Source organism: Trachurus trachurus (assembly GCF_905171665.1).
Source record: "Trachurus trachurus genome assembly, chromosome: 4".
In the NCBI taxonomy this organism is placed as follows: domain Eukaryota; kingdom Metazoa; phylum Chordata; class Actinopteri; order Carangiformes; family Carangidae; genus Trachurus; species Trachurus trachurus.
Window position 1 is genome coordinate 9,288,772 of NC_139898.1, and position 16,174 is coordinate 9,304,945.

At 41.7% G+C, this 16,174-nt stretch overlaps 1 protein-coding gene across 1 annotated transcript in view; it reads right to left on the reverse strand.

Annotated features, from left to right (window-relative positions):
• slc9a7 (solute carrier family 9 member 7) overlaps window positions 1-16,174 on the reverse strand; it is a 32,025-nt gene that overhangs the window by 5,063 nt on the left and 10,788 nt on the right. The window contains exons 8-16 of the mRNA XM_083970669.1: window positions 15,043-15,184; window positions 14,843-14,948; window positions 14,099-14,187; window positions 13,193-13,306; window positions 12,729-12,840; window positions 12,489-12,642; window positions 5,324-5,387; window positions 3,553-3,635; window positions 1,801-1,906 (exon numbers count right to left, since the gene is read on the reverse strand). Of these exons, the coding sequence (XP_083826795.1) occupies window positions 1,801-1,906; window positions 3,553-3,635; window positions 5,324-5,387; window positions 12,489-12,642; window positions 12,729-12,840; window positions 13,193-13,306; window positions 14,099-14,187; window positions 14,843-14,948; window positions 15,043-15,184 (970 nt within the window). The remainder of the gene's footprint in view (window positions 1-1,800; window positions 1,907-3,552; window positions 3,636-5,323; window positions 5,388-12,488; window positions 12,643-12,728; window positions 12,841-13,192; window positions 13,307-14,098; window positions 14,188-14,842; window positions 14,949-15,042; window positions 15,185-16,174) is intronic.

Here is a 16,174-nt window from a genome sequence, read left to right on the forward strand (position 1 = left end):
AACAAACTAAACTCTTCACACATTTTCTTTAGCCTTATAAGAAATGATTTTGCCTCTAAGTATATGTCTGTTGTCTATTCTCGTAGATTTATGTCTTTAACCAGCTGACCTGGAGCAGAGTGCCTCAGACAGTAGGGCAAATTATTGAAAGAGACAGTCACACTGTTGATCTTATTCTTTGGAAGTGTTAGCAGTAAAACAGACATTGATTATTTCCAGTTTCATCCCTGCATATTAATTCTGTAGCACGATCCTTTTTCAAAACCAGACTGTGCTCCAGATGTTTTACAATTTGAGATCAATGGAAACTAAATGGCTTCGGGGCATTTTATTCCCTCAATATTTTTTATAATATCCATAACCAAAAAGGAACCAGGCACAGAGCTTCCTTTAAACCCATCTCTCCCCGCTTGGCGACAGAGAGCACTGGACGGCCTTGATAATACGAACAACCGTCTAAATTCATGGCTCGTCTGGCAGGCGGCCCAAGGCTGGCAAACCAACAGCAACACAGCAGCAGAGGAAACATTTAAGGCTCAAGAACCTGAGGCACAACTCGGAGAATTACATCTAAATGAGAGGCGATCATTCTTCTCTGTGGCACAGCAGGGTTATTAGTGTGATAGCAAAAAAAAAAAACCAAAACCTCTATGTGAGAGTATTTCACGTGAAAAGAAGGGAGAATTTGACAGTGTGAATCCATGTGTGACCGTCCCCTCAATGGGGGCTCCTGTGTTTAAAATATCAGAGCCCAGTGTCCTGGAGAACAGTGATCATCATGGAGGTGGTGCTGAAAAGAGCCTTTTGTGCTGCTCCCTGAATGTAAAAAGGCTTCTTGACCGACCATTTTCTTCTGCGTCGAAGGCCTCAGTGCTTTGTGTGTTTACTGGCAGGCATGGAGAATATTTTGACGATATCACAACTCTCCTGAGAGAAAAACCTTCAGTATTCACAGAGAGCCTTCCTGAGGTCTGAATATAAGAAAGGAAGGAATTATTTGGCTTAAGTCAAATCAACCTTCTTTCTTTCTCTCTCTTTTTTCTCTTTCTTTCTTTCCATTTTATTTTAGCAGCCGCGAAACATGGGAAAGTGGAAACTTTTGGACCCCAGTGTATTTCCCCACAGTAAAGAAATTATTTTGAACTATCACTGTATGGACTAAAATGTCGATAAGAATAAATAAGGTTACATCTGGTAAAAACTGAACACACCCATTATTATGATTTAGCTCTACTGGCTGTTATCCAAGTGTGGTTTTACTTGATGATCAGACTCAGCTTGTCATTCCTTTTTCATCTTTTCTTAGATTAATCTCTGTCTCTGCCCCCAGGTTCAAAACCAGTCACCAAAAATATTTTAACTTGGAGAGCAAAGAGGATATACAGCCTGCAGTTAGTTAGCTTAGCTTAGCATTAGGCCTGGAAACAAAAACAAAAAAACAAAAAACAGAGAAAAAAACACCTGTGGTGTTTGTATGAATTAGACCAAAAATACATAAAGGATCAATTTCTAAAGTTGTAATAGACACACATTTGTGGCTTTGCACAGAGTCAGGCTAGTCAGACTTCATGGTAAACTAACCCAGCTATATATTAAGCTTACAGACAGAAAAGTGGTTAAAGTTTGTGGTGTAAGCGAATGTGTGTCCTCACAACGTTTGCATGCCTGTGCAGTGAGCGGACCCTCTACACTTCCTGCCGTGCGAACATGGGATTTTCACAGACCAGTGCTTATGTAGTGAGTGTCACTGTGTGTTTGTCGCGTGCCTGTGGTGTTGTGAAGGTGCATGCGGACACTGACCTCGTACGCCTGGGGGCTGGTCAGACAGCTGGCCAGCGGCCCGCAGTAGCTGGGCAGAGTGGAGGTGAGAGGTGGTCCGCTGTGTGTCAGGATGGGCTTCAGGTAGCTGGACAGTTATTAAGGAGAACAACCTGCAGAGCTGAACCGTTATTAACACTGAGCAGAGGCTGGTTGAGTGGAGTTAATATTCCCTATTCTATAAAGGGACGTGTTTATTGGCTGTCACTATAATAGCTTTGTTCATGGTTAATTAAGAAAATTGATTTAGACACGTGATGAAGTGCTGCAGGACATCTCATCTCATTAACAGCTCAACAGGTGGAGACTTGATAGTTACTATAACTACTCACTTTTTAAAGGATGTATTAAGATTTACAAATGCAGATGACAGAAAGTGAGAAACCTCCGATCCTTTAATAGTGATTTTATGAAGTTATGGTTTACTCAAGGATTCTTTATTGTTTATGCTAACATTAATAAATTGATGGCTTGTTTACGAGTCTCACTGTAGAAAGCCATCAGTAAAAGCTAATCATTGACCTGAAATTTTAAATGTCACTGTCAGTAAACTATTAATAGAGGGTTCTTACAGGTCTGTATGTTTTCCAGACGGTGAGTGCTTGCATTGGCTAAAAGCACAAAAGAGAGAGGATTTCCATCTGACAATCATTAAGTGGTTCCTGTTAATGGCTTTAAAGCACTGATGAATTATTGATTAATTTTAGCCTATTAAACATTTATAAGCATAACCTATCAAAAGGTGTTGAGCAAATATAAGGGAACATAGTTCTGACAAGCCTATTCCAATGTAAAACAGTTTAAACTGGCTTTAAAAAACAGACCTTGCAGTGAGTGAGTTTCCTTTGAGTAGTTCAATACATCCCAGTAGTTTCCTGCACTAATTCAGCACAAACACACTGCAAGCGATGAATTATGGCTTGATAATGTGGTGGATGTTCACCAGCAGGATGGATTTGGAGTTTAAATCTTTATGGGATTCTGCTTGCAGCTCAGGGTAAAGTCATTTTGTGATGCTTGGCAGCAAGCAGAGTGAACCAGCGGGCTCTTGTGCCTCTTGTCTGTAATTAGTCAGGCTGTATTGCACTCTGGGAAAACTCAGGGCCATGCTCAACTGGTCAGGGCACAAGTCCCTTTGGGAAGAGGCTGCCTGCTCCCTGTCACAACGAGTACAGCTGAACAGAAATCAAACTTGCTTTTTGAAATCCGCTGTCAGTTGCACAGTCTGCTGCCCTGACATATGTAAAGTCACTAAACCCCACTCGGCAAAGCTCCGAGTCATGTACAGTATGTTAATCTCCGCACCTACAGCGCCGAAACAAGAGAAAAAAATCCACTCTGCTCACTTCATGCGTGCACGTGTCACCAGGGAGAAAGTCTCCACAGCTGCTCCGGTTAAAAAGCTCCACACCAGCACCTGGGGAGGCCACTGTTCAGCGGGGAGGAAAGGGGGGAAGGAAATGGGAGGATGAGCTGCTAAACACATTTACTGGAGTCTGTTGTTGTAGGCAGACTGAACAGGGTGTGTAAACCACTTATGGATTCATGTAGTTTCATCTAATCCCATAAGGATGTTCCAATAACCACTTTGATGACTTTTGCAGTGCGCGCAGAGACAAAAGCCTCGAGGCAATTATCCTGCCTGTACATGAGACCTGTTGTTAGCACAGTGAGCAGGGCTGGTTCAAACAGCCTTCAATTAAACACACACTTTCTTCTGCACAGAAAGGATACTTGTGATCAAAGGTGTACCACAGTCTGAAGAGCCACGCACTCTCCTGTTTGGTTTTACTCTGTCCTTCAGCCTGAGGGCCGTCCTGGAAGAAACACAAGAGGAAACAGTCATCATCATTTCATCCTCAATTTGCTGCCTGAAGAACCATGAGAACCTGTGGAGCCAGTTCTTCAGATGTGGCTTCACTAAACCGACCTACAATAATATCACCAGGCTAAAAGGATTTAGCTGTTATTTTTATAGAAAATAATGCATTTAATAAAGTGAGATTGAATTAAGCAACATAATATCATGTGCATCATGTGTTTCAATCTCAGCTGATCATATGATATAGGCTATACAGTATATTTAACATCAGTTGGCTATGTATTGCTGTTGTTACATCTTGCACATCTGTTATTTGTTATACAGTTAGGAATGCCATGTGAGTGCAGTTTGACTAATGTAAGTAGCCTAATGTCAGAGGTCAGACTCATGGTATGCTGTTTCACTGATGGCCATAAGACGTGTGCCACAAGAGTACAGAACACACACAGATTATCAAACCTTTAAAGGGATAGTTCAACATTTTGGCAAATTGCCATAATCCCTATAGTTTTAGGAGTAGGTTCATCTTCTTCTTCTTTAATTGTCGGTGCAAGCTATTTTTAGAACTGCGGAGCAGAGCTACACAACGGAGGCTCATGGGATTTCTTGGTTTCCCTCATCAAACTCATCAAATACACAATCCAACAACTCCAAAACGCTCTGGTGGACAAGTTGTGACCTGCACATTCATCACCACGCTATGAGATAATAACAGAACGTTACGAGACAGAGTTGTTTTAGAGGTAAATTCATGCAAAATCATTGATACGTGTTCCGGTCGGGGGCAGTTTTTCGGCAAGCAGTCTCTGCATTTGCCTCGAAAATAACTCCATCTGATGAATGTGCAGGTCACAACGAGAGGTCCACGAGAGTGTGTGTATTTGATGAGTTTGATGAGGGAAACCAAGAAATCCCATGAGCCTCCGTAGCTACGTATATAGACTATAGGGATTACGACAATGGGCCAATTTGCCAAAATGTTGAACTATCCCTTTAACATATTGTGCTTATGATATGATGATTTGTCCCATAATTCTAGTCCAGTAGTCAATCTGCTAAAAAAAAAAAAGTTTGTTACAAAACCTACTCAAATGTAAAGTTCAGTGCTTCAATAGAATTTTGTGCGGTTTGTATTTTTGATAAAAATACATTTAATGTTATTAATTAAGAAGAACTAAAAAAAATAGACCAATAATCAAATAAAGCTATTAGCCTTATTTAATCTATTTGTGGATAACTTAACTAACTTAATTTATCCACCAGTGAAGAAGACCGGACCTGGGGTGATGCTTCCCACGTGGTTCCCAAAATGCTTAAAACAGAGATAAATCCATGACAACTGGGTTAGTGCGGACACCAACATCACGTTCTGCCTCCCACTCCCACAGCTGTGATCTCAGGCTCACATCGCTCTGTCAGTGTTAAACTACACTTGAATGTGGGATGCACTTTCACTGATTAATCGAAAGTGAAAAATCAAGGTAAGTAAAAGAACATTAGACGCTGCAACTAATGACCCTATTGTGCTTCTGCTGCTCTGCTCAGGAAACCCCCCCCCCCACTCCCTCCCGAGTGCTCAGATGTGCTGACTCTGCTGCAAATCAACATGAAACTGCAGGAGCAGAACGGTTTGAACGGTGCCTGTGAAAATAATAAGTGCGCGAGTCTGAGTGGGATCCTCACCCCCTGTAAGACCTGGAAGCTGTCTCCGCAGGGCTGCTGGTCTTGATCTGGGTCCACACCGACCCTACAGCGCAGGAAGAAAGTCATAAAATTATAAAGCAACTCATAAATATGCTATTTAACTCTGCAGCAACCCAATTAAAACACACTGTTACACAGCAGTGGGGAATCAGCAGTATTTATCAGCCATTGTTGTGTTGTATGTGTGTAAAAATGTTCCCTTGCATCTCATTGTGATTTTGTAGATTGTTTGCTTTGACATTAAACAGTGAAACCAGATTACAGTGTATTTTGTGCGACAGGTGCACCTACAGCTGCACATGTGGCCTGATTGTGGTTCTGTAACGTGTCACTAGTCATTTTGAAAACCAAAACATCAAAGCGCTGACTGCTAAATGTGTCAGTGGCTGAAAAATACTGCAAATTACCTTTCAGCACAATACAGAAAAACAAAAAACAAAGACAATGTCATCCACTTTATATGACGAGAAATGAGTCAAGAAGAGAGAGATTATATTTAACCCAAAACACAAAACCAAACCTTATGAACAAACAGTGGGTTTTAGTATTGATAGGGAAAATGGCCTGACCCCGTGACAGAGACAGCTCAGTTAAGTGCAACAACAAACTATCATGTGATTAAACCAGTCATGTATATCAGTGATTAGCATCAGACACATGCTGCATGCTTGTGGTTCAAAGTACTGTGGCACTGGGTTAACCCAAACCCAAACCCAAGAGGATCATTTAGAGCCACAAACTCAGGTTTCACCTCAACGCTGTCACAAATGTATCATTAAATTAAACAGAATGACATTCATACAAGATTCAAAACTTTAAAGCATATCCACACACCATATTCAGTACAATCAGTGACAAATGAAGACAGTGGAGTTCATAAACGAGCCAAAGTAAATTCACAACTTAACAATTTGCCACTAAATTGTGTTTAATTGACTTTAATTTAATCTCATTTAGGAAAATCACCATGTTTTTTTTAATCTGTTGTACAACCGATGTGTAAAAACAACAGTGTGGAATTACAGGGGGTTTATTTATCAGATTATATCTTGGCTGGGTGCTGTCACTTCATAGCCATTTCCCTCCATTTCCTGTCTTTGTGCTCCACATAAACTAAGCAGATGCTAATGTTAGCACTTTCCATGCAGGCATGAGGTGTGAAATCAATAATCTGAACTAACCACTTCCTCATAAACATTTCAAACTGTTCCTTTATGTTGTAGATTTCCAGTCTTCGTGGGATGGACGTGAATAATTGCCCCGTGGAGTCTCTTAGCAGACGGAGTGGGATTAAACTGAACACAAGCAGATTTTAAAGGGGCACTTTTAATTCACATAAGCTGCGGAGCAATCGAGTCTAATCCTGGTGGACGCGCGCCAACGTGGCGTCCTTTCATGGTTACATCTGATACTACAACTGACACTGCACAGTAGGGTGGGGGGGGGGGGATAACTGATGTGTGTGGTTATCTTTAGACTTTTCCATGACTGGCACATGGAGGAAATATCCCCTCTGAGTAACTGAGTAACGGCCGCATGAAAAGAAGCGGGCCACAAGACTCAGTGCTTTGACGCAGACAGACACACGCTCCAACACACTTGATGTCGCTGTGACGATGCATTCCACAGTTCCTCCGCTCCTTCTAACCTTAACTAATATAAATACATTCCTACTCTGGTTCTAACATTAGCCCTAACACCAAGTCCTAATCTTCAAACAGCCCCCTTGAAGCCGTGAGCGCGGGCCAAAATTCACACAGGAGGTGGAGTTTATTCTGAGGTCAGAGGATCTGTAATAACAAAGAGGTCTGAGGCCTGCAGGGCACCGCATCAGGAAGGATCTGTGAAGAACGGACCTGAGATTATAAAACATAAATACTGTAGTGAAGGGGCCCCGAGGGGGGAGAGGCACCGTCTTGGACGCGTTTCCTCTCATGAGGAACAGTATAGGCGGGCCGCACGTGGACATGTACACATACTTATATAAGAGAGCGCTCCACTGACCTCGGTTGACCCACTAACCTTTAATCCTTAATCCTGGAAACATTCTCTCCTTTCCTTAAACCACCAAAAATTCCTCATGAGCACTTTCTTTAGCGGGGGCCTCTGAGCCTCTCTCACTTTAACACCTTCATCATTCGCGCGTACCTGAGATCAGTTGGCTCATTGTTTCCGAGCTGTTTCTGAGGAACACACACCGACTGAGTTTGTTTGTTCTTTGCACCACCGTCTTAAAAACATGAGGCGACAGAGATGCAACAGAAACCAGGCAGATAAGATCTTAAAATAAAGAACCTGCTGGTGCCCCAGCTGTGACTCAATCAGTGAACGTGCTTCTTTTACCTCACAACAGCCCACTAGGAAATGCATGTTCACCTTCACCAGGAAAGCAGAAGTAAAGAATAAAAAGAGAAAGATTCCATTCTGAAGAAAACCGCACGCTTTCCCAACACCACTTACTGTCAGAGAGTGTGTACAGATTCAGTTACAGCACCTGAAGTACTCCCACTCTCCGAGTTGGCGTCGCTGTTTCTGCCAAGCTCCGCTGTCCCCGACACTGTCACATCATAAACACATACACTTCTTAATTAATTAAGTATTTTAAATTTAATTTTATTGTTTATCTGTCTTTATTTCATTTACTTATTTATTTTTATTAACGTCATCGTCCCTGTTTTTTTTCTTTTCTTTTCTTTTCTGTTGTCTTTTTTACTTTTGGGGTAAAGACACTCTACGAGCTACGTCATTTTGGTTTGGATGGTGGTTTGTTTTCCTTCCTGTTCTGATATCTTTGTGAATACGGAGAGCTGTTGTATGTTGTTTATGTTTTGTTTCGATAAAAATCAATAAAATCTATTTTTTTAAAAACATATACTCTATATACAGTCAGTGTCAAGCAGTTGTTCCTCCATTAGAAAACCAGAACAGTCTATTAGACACGGTTGAGGATGAGAATCAAATTTGATTGAGTGTGAAAATGGCAGGTTAGATAAAAGCTCATCATCTCTTGGTGCAGTCAGTGTTCAGTGGAGGCCTGAATATAACGGAGAGTCTAACAGTAATTGGCAACAGTCTTGTTCAAGTATGATCCTCTGTTTTGGGAACATGGACTAATCCCTGGACTCAGGGGATCAGCAGATGTTCAGGTCAACACATTAAAAATAAAATGGATGAGATAAACAGAAGTCTACATGTCAGAGTAAAGGTTCACGTCCGCTGGATTTTCTGTATAAAGCTGTCATTGAATAAAAGAAGAAAAAAAAGGGTGATAAAGAGAGAGTGTTGGTGGCTTTACGATGAAATGGGAAGAGGTCGGAGTCGGGTCAGTGGTATTCAATCATCACTGCTGCATCTGTGTTAACATGGTATTAAGACCTCGCGCGTGCACACGATTCCACACAGAGAGCTCCTTCTTAAAGAAAGCGTCATGTGGCTCATAAACACACACGTCTATCTCCTCTACAGTTCTCTGTGAATGATGGTATTCCAAAGTAATAAAAAGAAATCATAACACCATTCAGAAATGATCCCAGCAATAACATCCGCACTTCGCTTCAGCTCAGTTCTGATGATCTCATGAGTGACTGTATCTGACTGTCTGACTGGGGGGGGAGGATGTAACTGCTCGGCCTGTATCAGTCATGTCAACTTAAAGATAATCGTTTTAATTAATAAGAATTAAGTTAAATATATTCAAACCCATGCTGATGTGGTGCTGTGGAGTTAGCTAACATTTGTCCCCAAAGAGTAAGAAGCTTCTGAACTGGCATCAATGATAACTGGTGATAAATGTTGAGCTTTCTTCTCATCAGGTTTCTATTATAACGTTATGACAAAAAGCTATAGGACCTATACATGCCATGTGAACTAACTTCTGTGGCTCAGTGCTGTGGTGAAGATGTTTGTGAACTGTATCTGACAGAAGAACCAGATTCATAATATGATGACTGATGACAGCGTCTGTTTACAATGCGGCGTCCGGGCCAGTGCAACGACAACCGTGGCTAATGTTACACCCACAATAGCTGCAGTCATGGCTTCAGAGCGCGGCGTCCCTCCTTCAGTTAGTGCTTCTGCTGGTTTCTGCCCCTCAGTGTCTTTCAGTATCACAATGATTTTAAATATGTCACCTATAGGCACTTTAGAAAAATTTAAGCTTGCTAGAGCAGTGATTTTGCAATAGAGTAGGGCCCAGGGACATCCTGGGGGTCCTTGAGGGGTTTCCTGTGAAGGTAATCATTTGTTTTCACTGTAGTTCCATCCATTAGTAAAACAATGGCAGATTGCATTAATATTTTGGTCATGGATTTCAAACACTTCCTGTTATATAACATCTCAGAGCAAGACTCTAATCAGATGACGTCAGTTTAGGGGTCCTTGACTTGGAGAATTTGAAAACCACTGTGAGATAATCAAGCAGCTCAGTGTTAAAGGGATAGTTCAACATTTTGGCAAATTGGTCCATTGCCATAATGATGGTGAAAGCTATTTATAGAACGGCGGAGCAGAGCCGCGAGCTGCTCAGAGCTGTACGGAGGCTAATGGGATTTCTTGGTTTCTCTCATCACACTCATCAAATACACAATTGTTGGATTGTGTATTTGATGAGTGTGATGAGGGAAACCAAGAGGCGATCGTATAGCGGAAATAATTAAAGTAATGGCAAACAAACACTGCATGTCTCCAAAATCAGGCAGGTTTCCAGGATGCCAAGTCGCCTACTCATTTTAATGTAACAATTGCCGATGAGAACCGGTGTCAAAAACGAAAAAAGGAAGAAAAAAACAAACAATCGATCACGGACTTAAAGATCGATTACCATGACAACGAACAAAGCTTTGATTTTTTTGGGTCAGCCCTAATAGGGATTATGACAATGGGCCAATTTGCCAAAATGTTGAACTATCCCTTTAAGAGTGTGAATCATATGGGCCTACTGAGCCCCTAGCAGTCGATCACTGATTTAATTCCTGACGGGAGTGACCATTTCCCTGTATGACTATCTTTGAAAGGCATACAATGGTCCAGGAAATTGATCATATTTTTTAAATAACTTGTCTTGGGAAGTGTCTTGTACGGTAAGACGCTCTACAATAAAGCTCTAAACAATCCAGCCTACATTTCTAAAGCAACAACTGTTGGCCATTACATTAAATTTTGAAACAAGCAAAGCCAACATAAGAAAGTCAACAGATTGGCTCTTCGCTCTTCGCTCTTCGCTGACCATACGCCATCACTCAGGATGTCTTTCTCCCACAGCGACAGTGGATGGGTGACAAACTGCGCCCGCCGTCATCCATCAAAACACAGAAACCAGCAGCGTCTCCTCTCACAACCAGACTTCTGCTCACCCAGCGCCGGTCCTCCAACACATCCCTGCGCATCGCCCCGCTGCCTCACCAGAGCTGCTTCATTCCCAAGCCACAGTCAAGAGGATTGTATCTCAAATTTAGCACATTTAATCCTCAGCATTAACATGAGACATCTATGCTGAACACAATTCAATACCAGACACAGAACGCCACCAGGCCTCGGCCCCGTGATGACCTGCAGCTCCTCGGGCTTCCACAGAGCTCCCCATACAGAGCAAACATGTGTAAATGTATGCACATATACAGAGGATGATACCAGGATCACAGAGAAGCACAAGTGATACCCCGGCTGCCATGCACCACATGTCTCAGTAACCATGGCGATGAGTTCATGGGGAGATTTTTGGCAGGGCTCTAAACCTCCACCAAACACAATAGTTTCCTGCTCGGTCCGAGGAGGCATTACCCATATTAAACAGAGCCCGTTCACTCTGTCACACACTGTCTCACACACACACACACACACAGCCCCATCGCCAACCCATAATCCTCTTTAATGTGACAAATAGAAGCTCCCAGTGCATCATGGTCAGACAAAAATAAAGTGAGGCTGGGCTCCAAACAGACAGATAGCAACACAAGCAAAGCACTAAAGCACCACAGTCCCGCCGCTGGTGACATCTCAAGTGGGAACCGTTTACACTGTCGCAGCGCAGTAATAAACAGCTGATATAACTGGAATAAATGTCATGTCTTTTTTCCTCAGATAGAAAACGCTGAGATTTTTTGTTATTGCTAAAACGCAGCAGAAGTCCTGGTTACTGAAGCTCTGGATTTGAGAGCTGGGAGATGGAAAGTCAGCAGCAGAGGAGAACTCTAGCTCCATCTCCTGGACAGTACCATCACATATCAGACAAATATACAAACAGCAGCTGGTGAGGAATTACATGTTGTGGAAGAAAACAGTAATAATATATCAAACACAGCAAAATACCCAACAAGGGCAGAGAGCATGAACTATTAAAGCAGTGATGTTGAGAAAAAAAAAGGTATTAAAAGAGATTAAAATTTGTAATGGTTTCATTTTACAGCTTTTAAGGCGCATCACTTAATCCCTGAAATTTTTTTATAGGTTTTTTTTTTCCTTTTATGAAAGAAGATAAACTTTTATAAACTTAATAAATGGACAGCTTATTGATTACTTATTATTTATATTATTAATATTTTAATGGAAGTCAATTCAACATATTGAGATATGTAAAAAATATTTTGATAAAAATAAACAGCAAATCCCATCAGAAACTGAGATGCTGCTCACAGCTACTTCACTCCCTTACACTATAATACGCAGAATTAGGATAAGGATTAGCGTTAGCATTAGTGTTAGCAAGAGACAACAGTTTTCCCTCAAAGAAAAATTGTTATGAGGAAATTAGGAACAAAAAGTCCTGTTCATGTCCGGTTAATTTCGGGGCTGTGAAACTAAATTGGTTACAACTAATTAACTAATTACAAATGAATACATAACTTCAATTAGCTTCACCAAAGCTTTGAAGTGAAAGTTAAAATTGACTCCTGGATCTTTCTCCATCAAGGATACAGTAAATAAGATCTCAAATAAAGTAATGTTTGGAAAGTCTGACAAATTTAACATTTAAGTTTTGTCTTACATTTTTAACCAAAAGTCCAGAGAGAATAGACTGAGAATATGTTAATCAGGTTTTCTTTCATATAATCTGTAGGTCTTTTGATAAATACATTTCACCCACATATAAAGTGGATGGTGATTTATGAGGCTGATTTTCTTCTAGGGCGCAAAAACGTGATGTTACCTGATGTGTAGCCAGGAGAGCATGGGCGTGGTCCCACCGCCAAACACCCAGACAGTGAAGAAGACAATGAGCAACGTGGTGGTGAACATCATCTGACGGGCGTAGGTGGCCGTGTCCCTGATGGCCAAGGCGAACGCCATGGCCCCTCGAAGACCTGCAAGAGGAAAAAAAAAATCATATGATAAGATTCAGCTGAACATGATGTGAAAGAAACTACAGCTGATGGAGCTTTTTTCATACCTGCAAACATCATCATATGCTGGAAGTTTCCCTTGATCTTGTGCCTTCGACCGAGGTTGAGGAGGAAGGAGAGTGGGTAAATGTTGAAAGCTCTTCCTATGAATATGGCAATCTGGAAAACTAGTTAAGAAATGTATGACTGAACAATTTCATGCAGGCAGGACCCAGAGAACACGGTGACCTGACCTGTGTAGCAGATGGAAATTCATAGTGAAGCAGTAAAGAATTTCCTAAAATGACTTAATGTTGGGAAGAAAACTGCACAATAATTTACCAAAGGGGAGCAAAACTTTAAGAGCTTTTTTATGAGCTACATCCATCTGGGGTCAACGACGGCCTGTGTAATGGGACATCTCAGCAGTGTCCAACTCCAACAATGGCCTGAGCCTGCAGCTGCGCATGCATGATACCTGATAGTCCTGAGTGGAAACGGAGACGCGTGCTTATTGTGCAGCGAAGGATACAAAAGCCCCTATGATGAAGATGGGGCTGAAGATGTGATTCTGGAAGGTGAACAGAGCCAGGCCCATGTAGGAGAAGATGAAGTTCTCAGCGAGGAAGTGAAGGACTTCAAAAAGCTGCGAGAAACATTTTATATGCGTTATGGTTTCTGTTTAGAAACATATAAATACAGAACAAGAATAAAAATAAAAACCCACAAGTAGATGCTTTAGACGTTCAGGCTTTGAGAATTTCACTGTTTTTTTTTTCGTATGACTGTTTTTTTTTAACATATGATTTACTGCTCGAAAACAAAAAAAAGAAAAAGTGGAGAGCCTGGTTCTCTGAGCCAAGCACCTCCTCTTTTCCCTCAGAATCCAGAAAAGCTTTGGGAGTTGTTTTTCTCTGACAGAGCGGCAGACTCCATGGCTGCCATGATGATTACAGAGCTTCACTACATCTATGTGGCTGTGAGCGGGAGGCACAAGGCAGGGGCAGGCACGCTGACATGGAGACGGATGGACACACACAGCAGACCGTTAGGAAGGGAAAAAAAGAATTTAAAAAGACTGGTTTTGTTTAAATGTTAAGTGGGTGCACTGTATTAACTCTGCGGTGCAGCGTGTTTCTTTTAGAGGCTGCCGGGATATTCTGAGCGCCGATTCAAAATGTGTCACGCTGCACGTTGCCTACATGCTAATCTGCGCCCTGTCCTCAAGACTGAACCCCCTGTGGGAAACTAAACGGTCGTGTCAGGAGGGATGTCCTCAGACAGCCCCGATTAAGGTCACAGCAGGCTGATCGTGGAGCCATCTGGCACCGGGGCCCGGCACCCGGTCCACATGGGGGGCTCTCAGGGGGTCCGAGGCTGCCAATGAATAAATGGAGGGGAGGTGGGCTACATATTGTGGAGCGGTCAGATGCTGTACCTGCTTGGTGCGCTTTGTGGACTCTTCGGAGAGGTTGTTGTAGGTGTAGTGAGCCTGTGTGATGCCACAGAACAGCACGGCCACAACGCCTGTAGAGCAACACACACACACACACATATATATATATATATATATAATACAATGGCTCCATCAGACAGATTACACTGCGCAGGTAGGCTGCGTAATTATAATCCGCAGCACCATTCATCCACTCCAGTGATTATGCACAAATATCTGAATCAAAGATTTCCGGCCCGCTCGACGCTCTGCTGCTACGTCATCTATTATCTGTTTATTTCATCTCTGCACAGCTGCTACATAATCTGTATTTAAGTCCCTGTCACATTTCATTTGTAACACACAGATCCAGTTCTCTGTGGACGGTTTACATCACTTAGTTCAAACTGCCCACAATTATGTCATTCAGCACAATCAGTAACGTGTAACATGAGTCTGGATTTAAGAGACTCTGTTTGGGTCAAAACCAGATGTGACTGAGTTTAAAAATTCAACAAACTATCTGGAAAAATTTGCTCTTGTTTAAAAAATGTCATTTGTTTACTTTTTAAATGTTCCATCGTGTTATAAAAAAAAGAACTAGAAGAAGCTCTACAGATGCAAAAAAGATTGGAGATCTCTGATTTCCATCTGTTCGTTATAACTTGAATCTTGCATCATGGGAGATCTGTTTTTTGTTGGGCATTTTTCCCTAAGAGATCATTTTGGAGCCACTTCCTTCCTCACCTGTGAACCCGCAGGCCTCGGCCAGCAGGAAGGTGCTCCAGGACATGAGGAAGAAGAGGGCCGTCTCCAGCAGAGGGAAGCAGTGCAGCTTGGTGAACTTGGTGACGTGAGGGTCAAGTTAAAGAAAAACACAAAAACAACTACACAACACAGGAACAAATCAGAATCTGTATATTTGTTATTTCATCTGATAAGGATATGAGAGCAGTGACGACTCCTGTGGCTGCTCCCATTATAAAGGAGCCGCTGAAAATCCCCAGGAAAACGCCCACTGACTTGAAAAAGGCAGCGGCATCGAACATGTGCGTGTTTGCTCCACTGGGCTGGTAGGCCACGATAGACCTGGAATACACACAATAATTAAAGCAATTATTTTCAGTATTCACCTGTAACTGTTAACATTATCATACACTAAACCATTTCTGAACCTTGATGATAGTTTTACATCTCTCCCACCTGCCTCTGTGGCTTGTGTCCTGAAATATGATCTACTCCCTGTGTCATGCATTGTGGGTACATGTAAGGAGCTAAAAACGAAGCAAACTATAGAGCTTGTTTTATTTACTTCATGTTCTCAGTTTTCTATTATCTACAGATGAACAATAATTTTAAAACTAAATAACCTGAGCTTGAAGTTACAGTGTATGAGCTAACAGCACACCCATTTCTTGTGTTGCTTAGCACTGCATTGCCAGTAGACATATGATGTAATGTTTCACTGCTCAGTCATGAGCACTGAGGCACCGAGGCACTGGAGGATTGGTTGTTGTAGTGATGCAGTGTCAATATATCAACATCAATATAGAGTTTAATGAGATACTTCTGTGTGTCTGTGCTGGGTTCGTTTTCATTTTGATATTAGTGTCTAAAACAGAGACTCGTTGTCACCAACAGGTTGGGTGTGTTGAACAATATTGAAATACAGTGCTCAAGCCTCAAGGCTAAACAGTTGTAATAGTGGTGGAGGAAAGTGATAGTATATTTACTCCACGTAGAGTAAGTGGAGTATTTCCATTTTTATATTCTACTTTACACTTCCATCCACTTGATTTCAGAGTGAAATATTGTATTTGCTATTCAACTAAATTTATCTGACAGCTTTAACAATTAACCTACTGTACAGACTCAACTAGGTTTCTTTTCACCCCTCAGAAAAAAACTCTACTGACTCCACCGATTGTCATGTATAATTAACACTCTGCCTCCTAATGTTCATGGAAATATCTTATTTTCTAAAATAATCATTGTTTGTTCATTTAATGTACTAATGTATACTAAATGGAATATATCATTCCAATAATTCATATATAGCTCTGGAGAAAATTAAGAGAC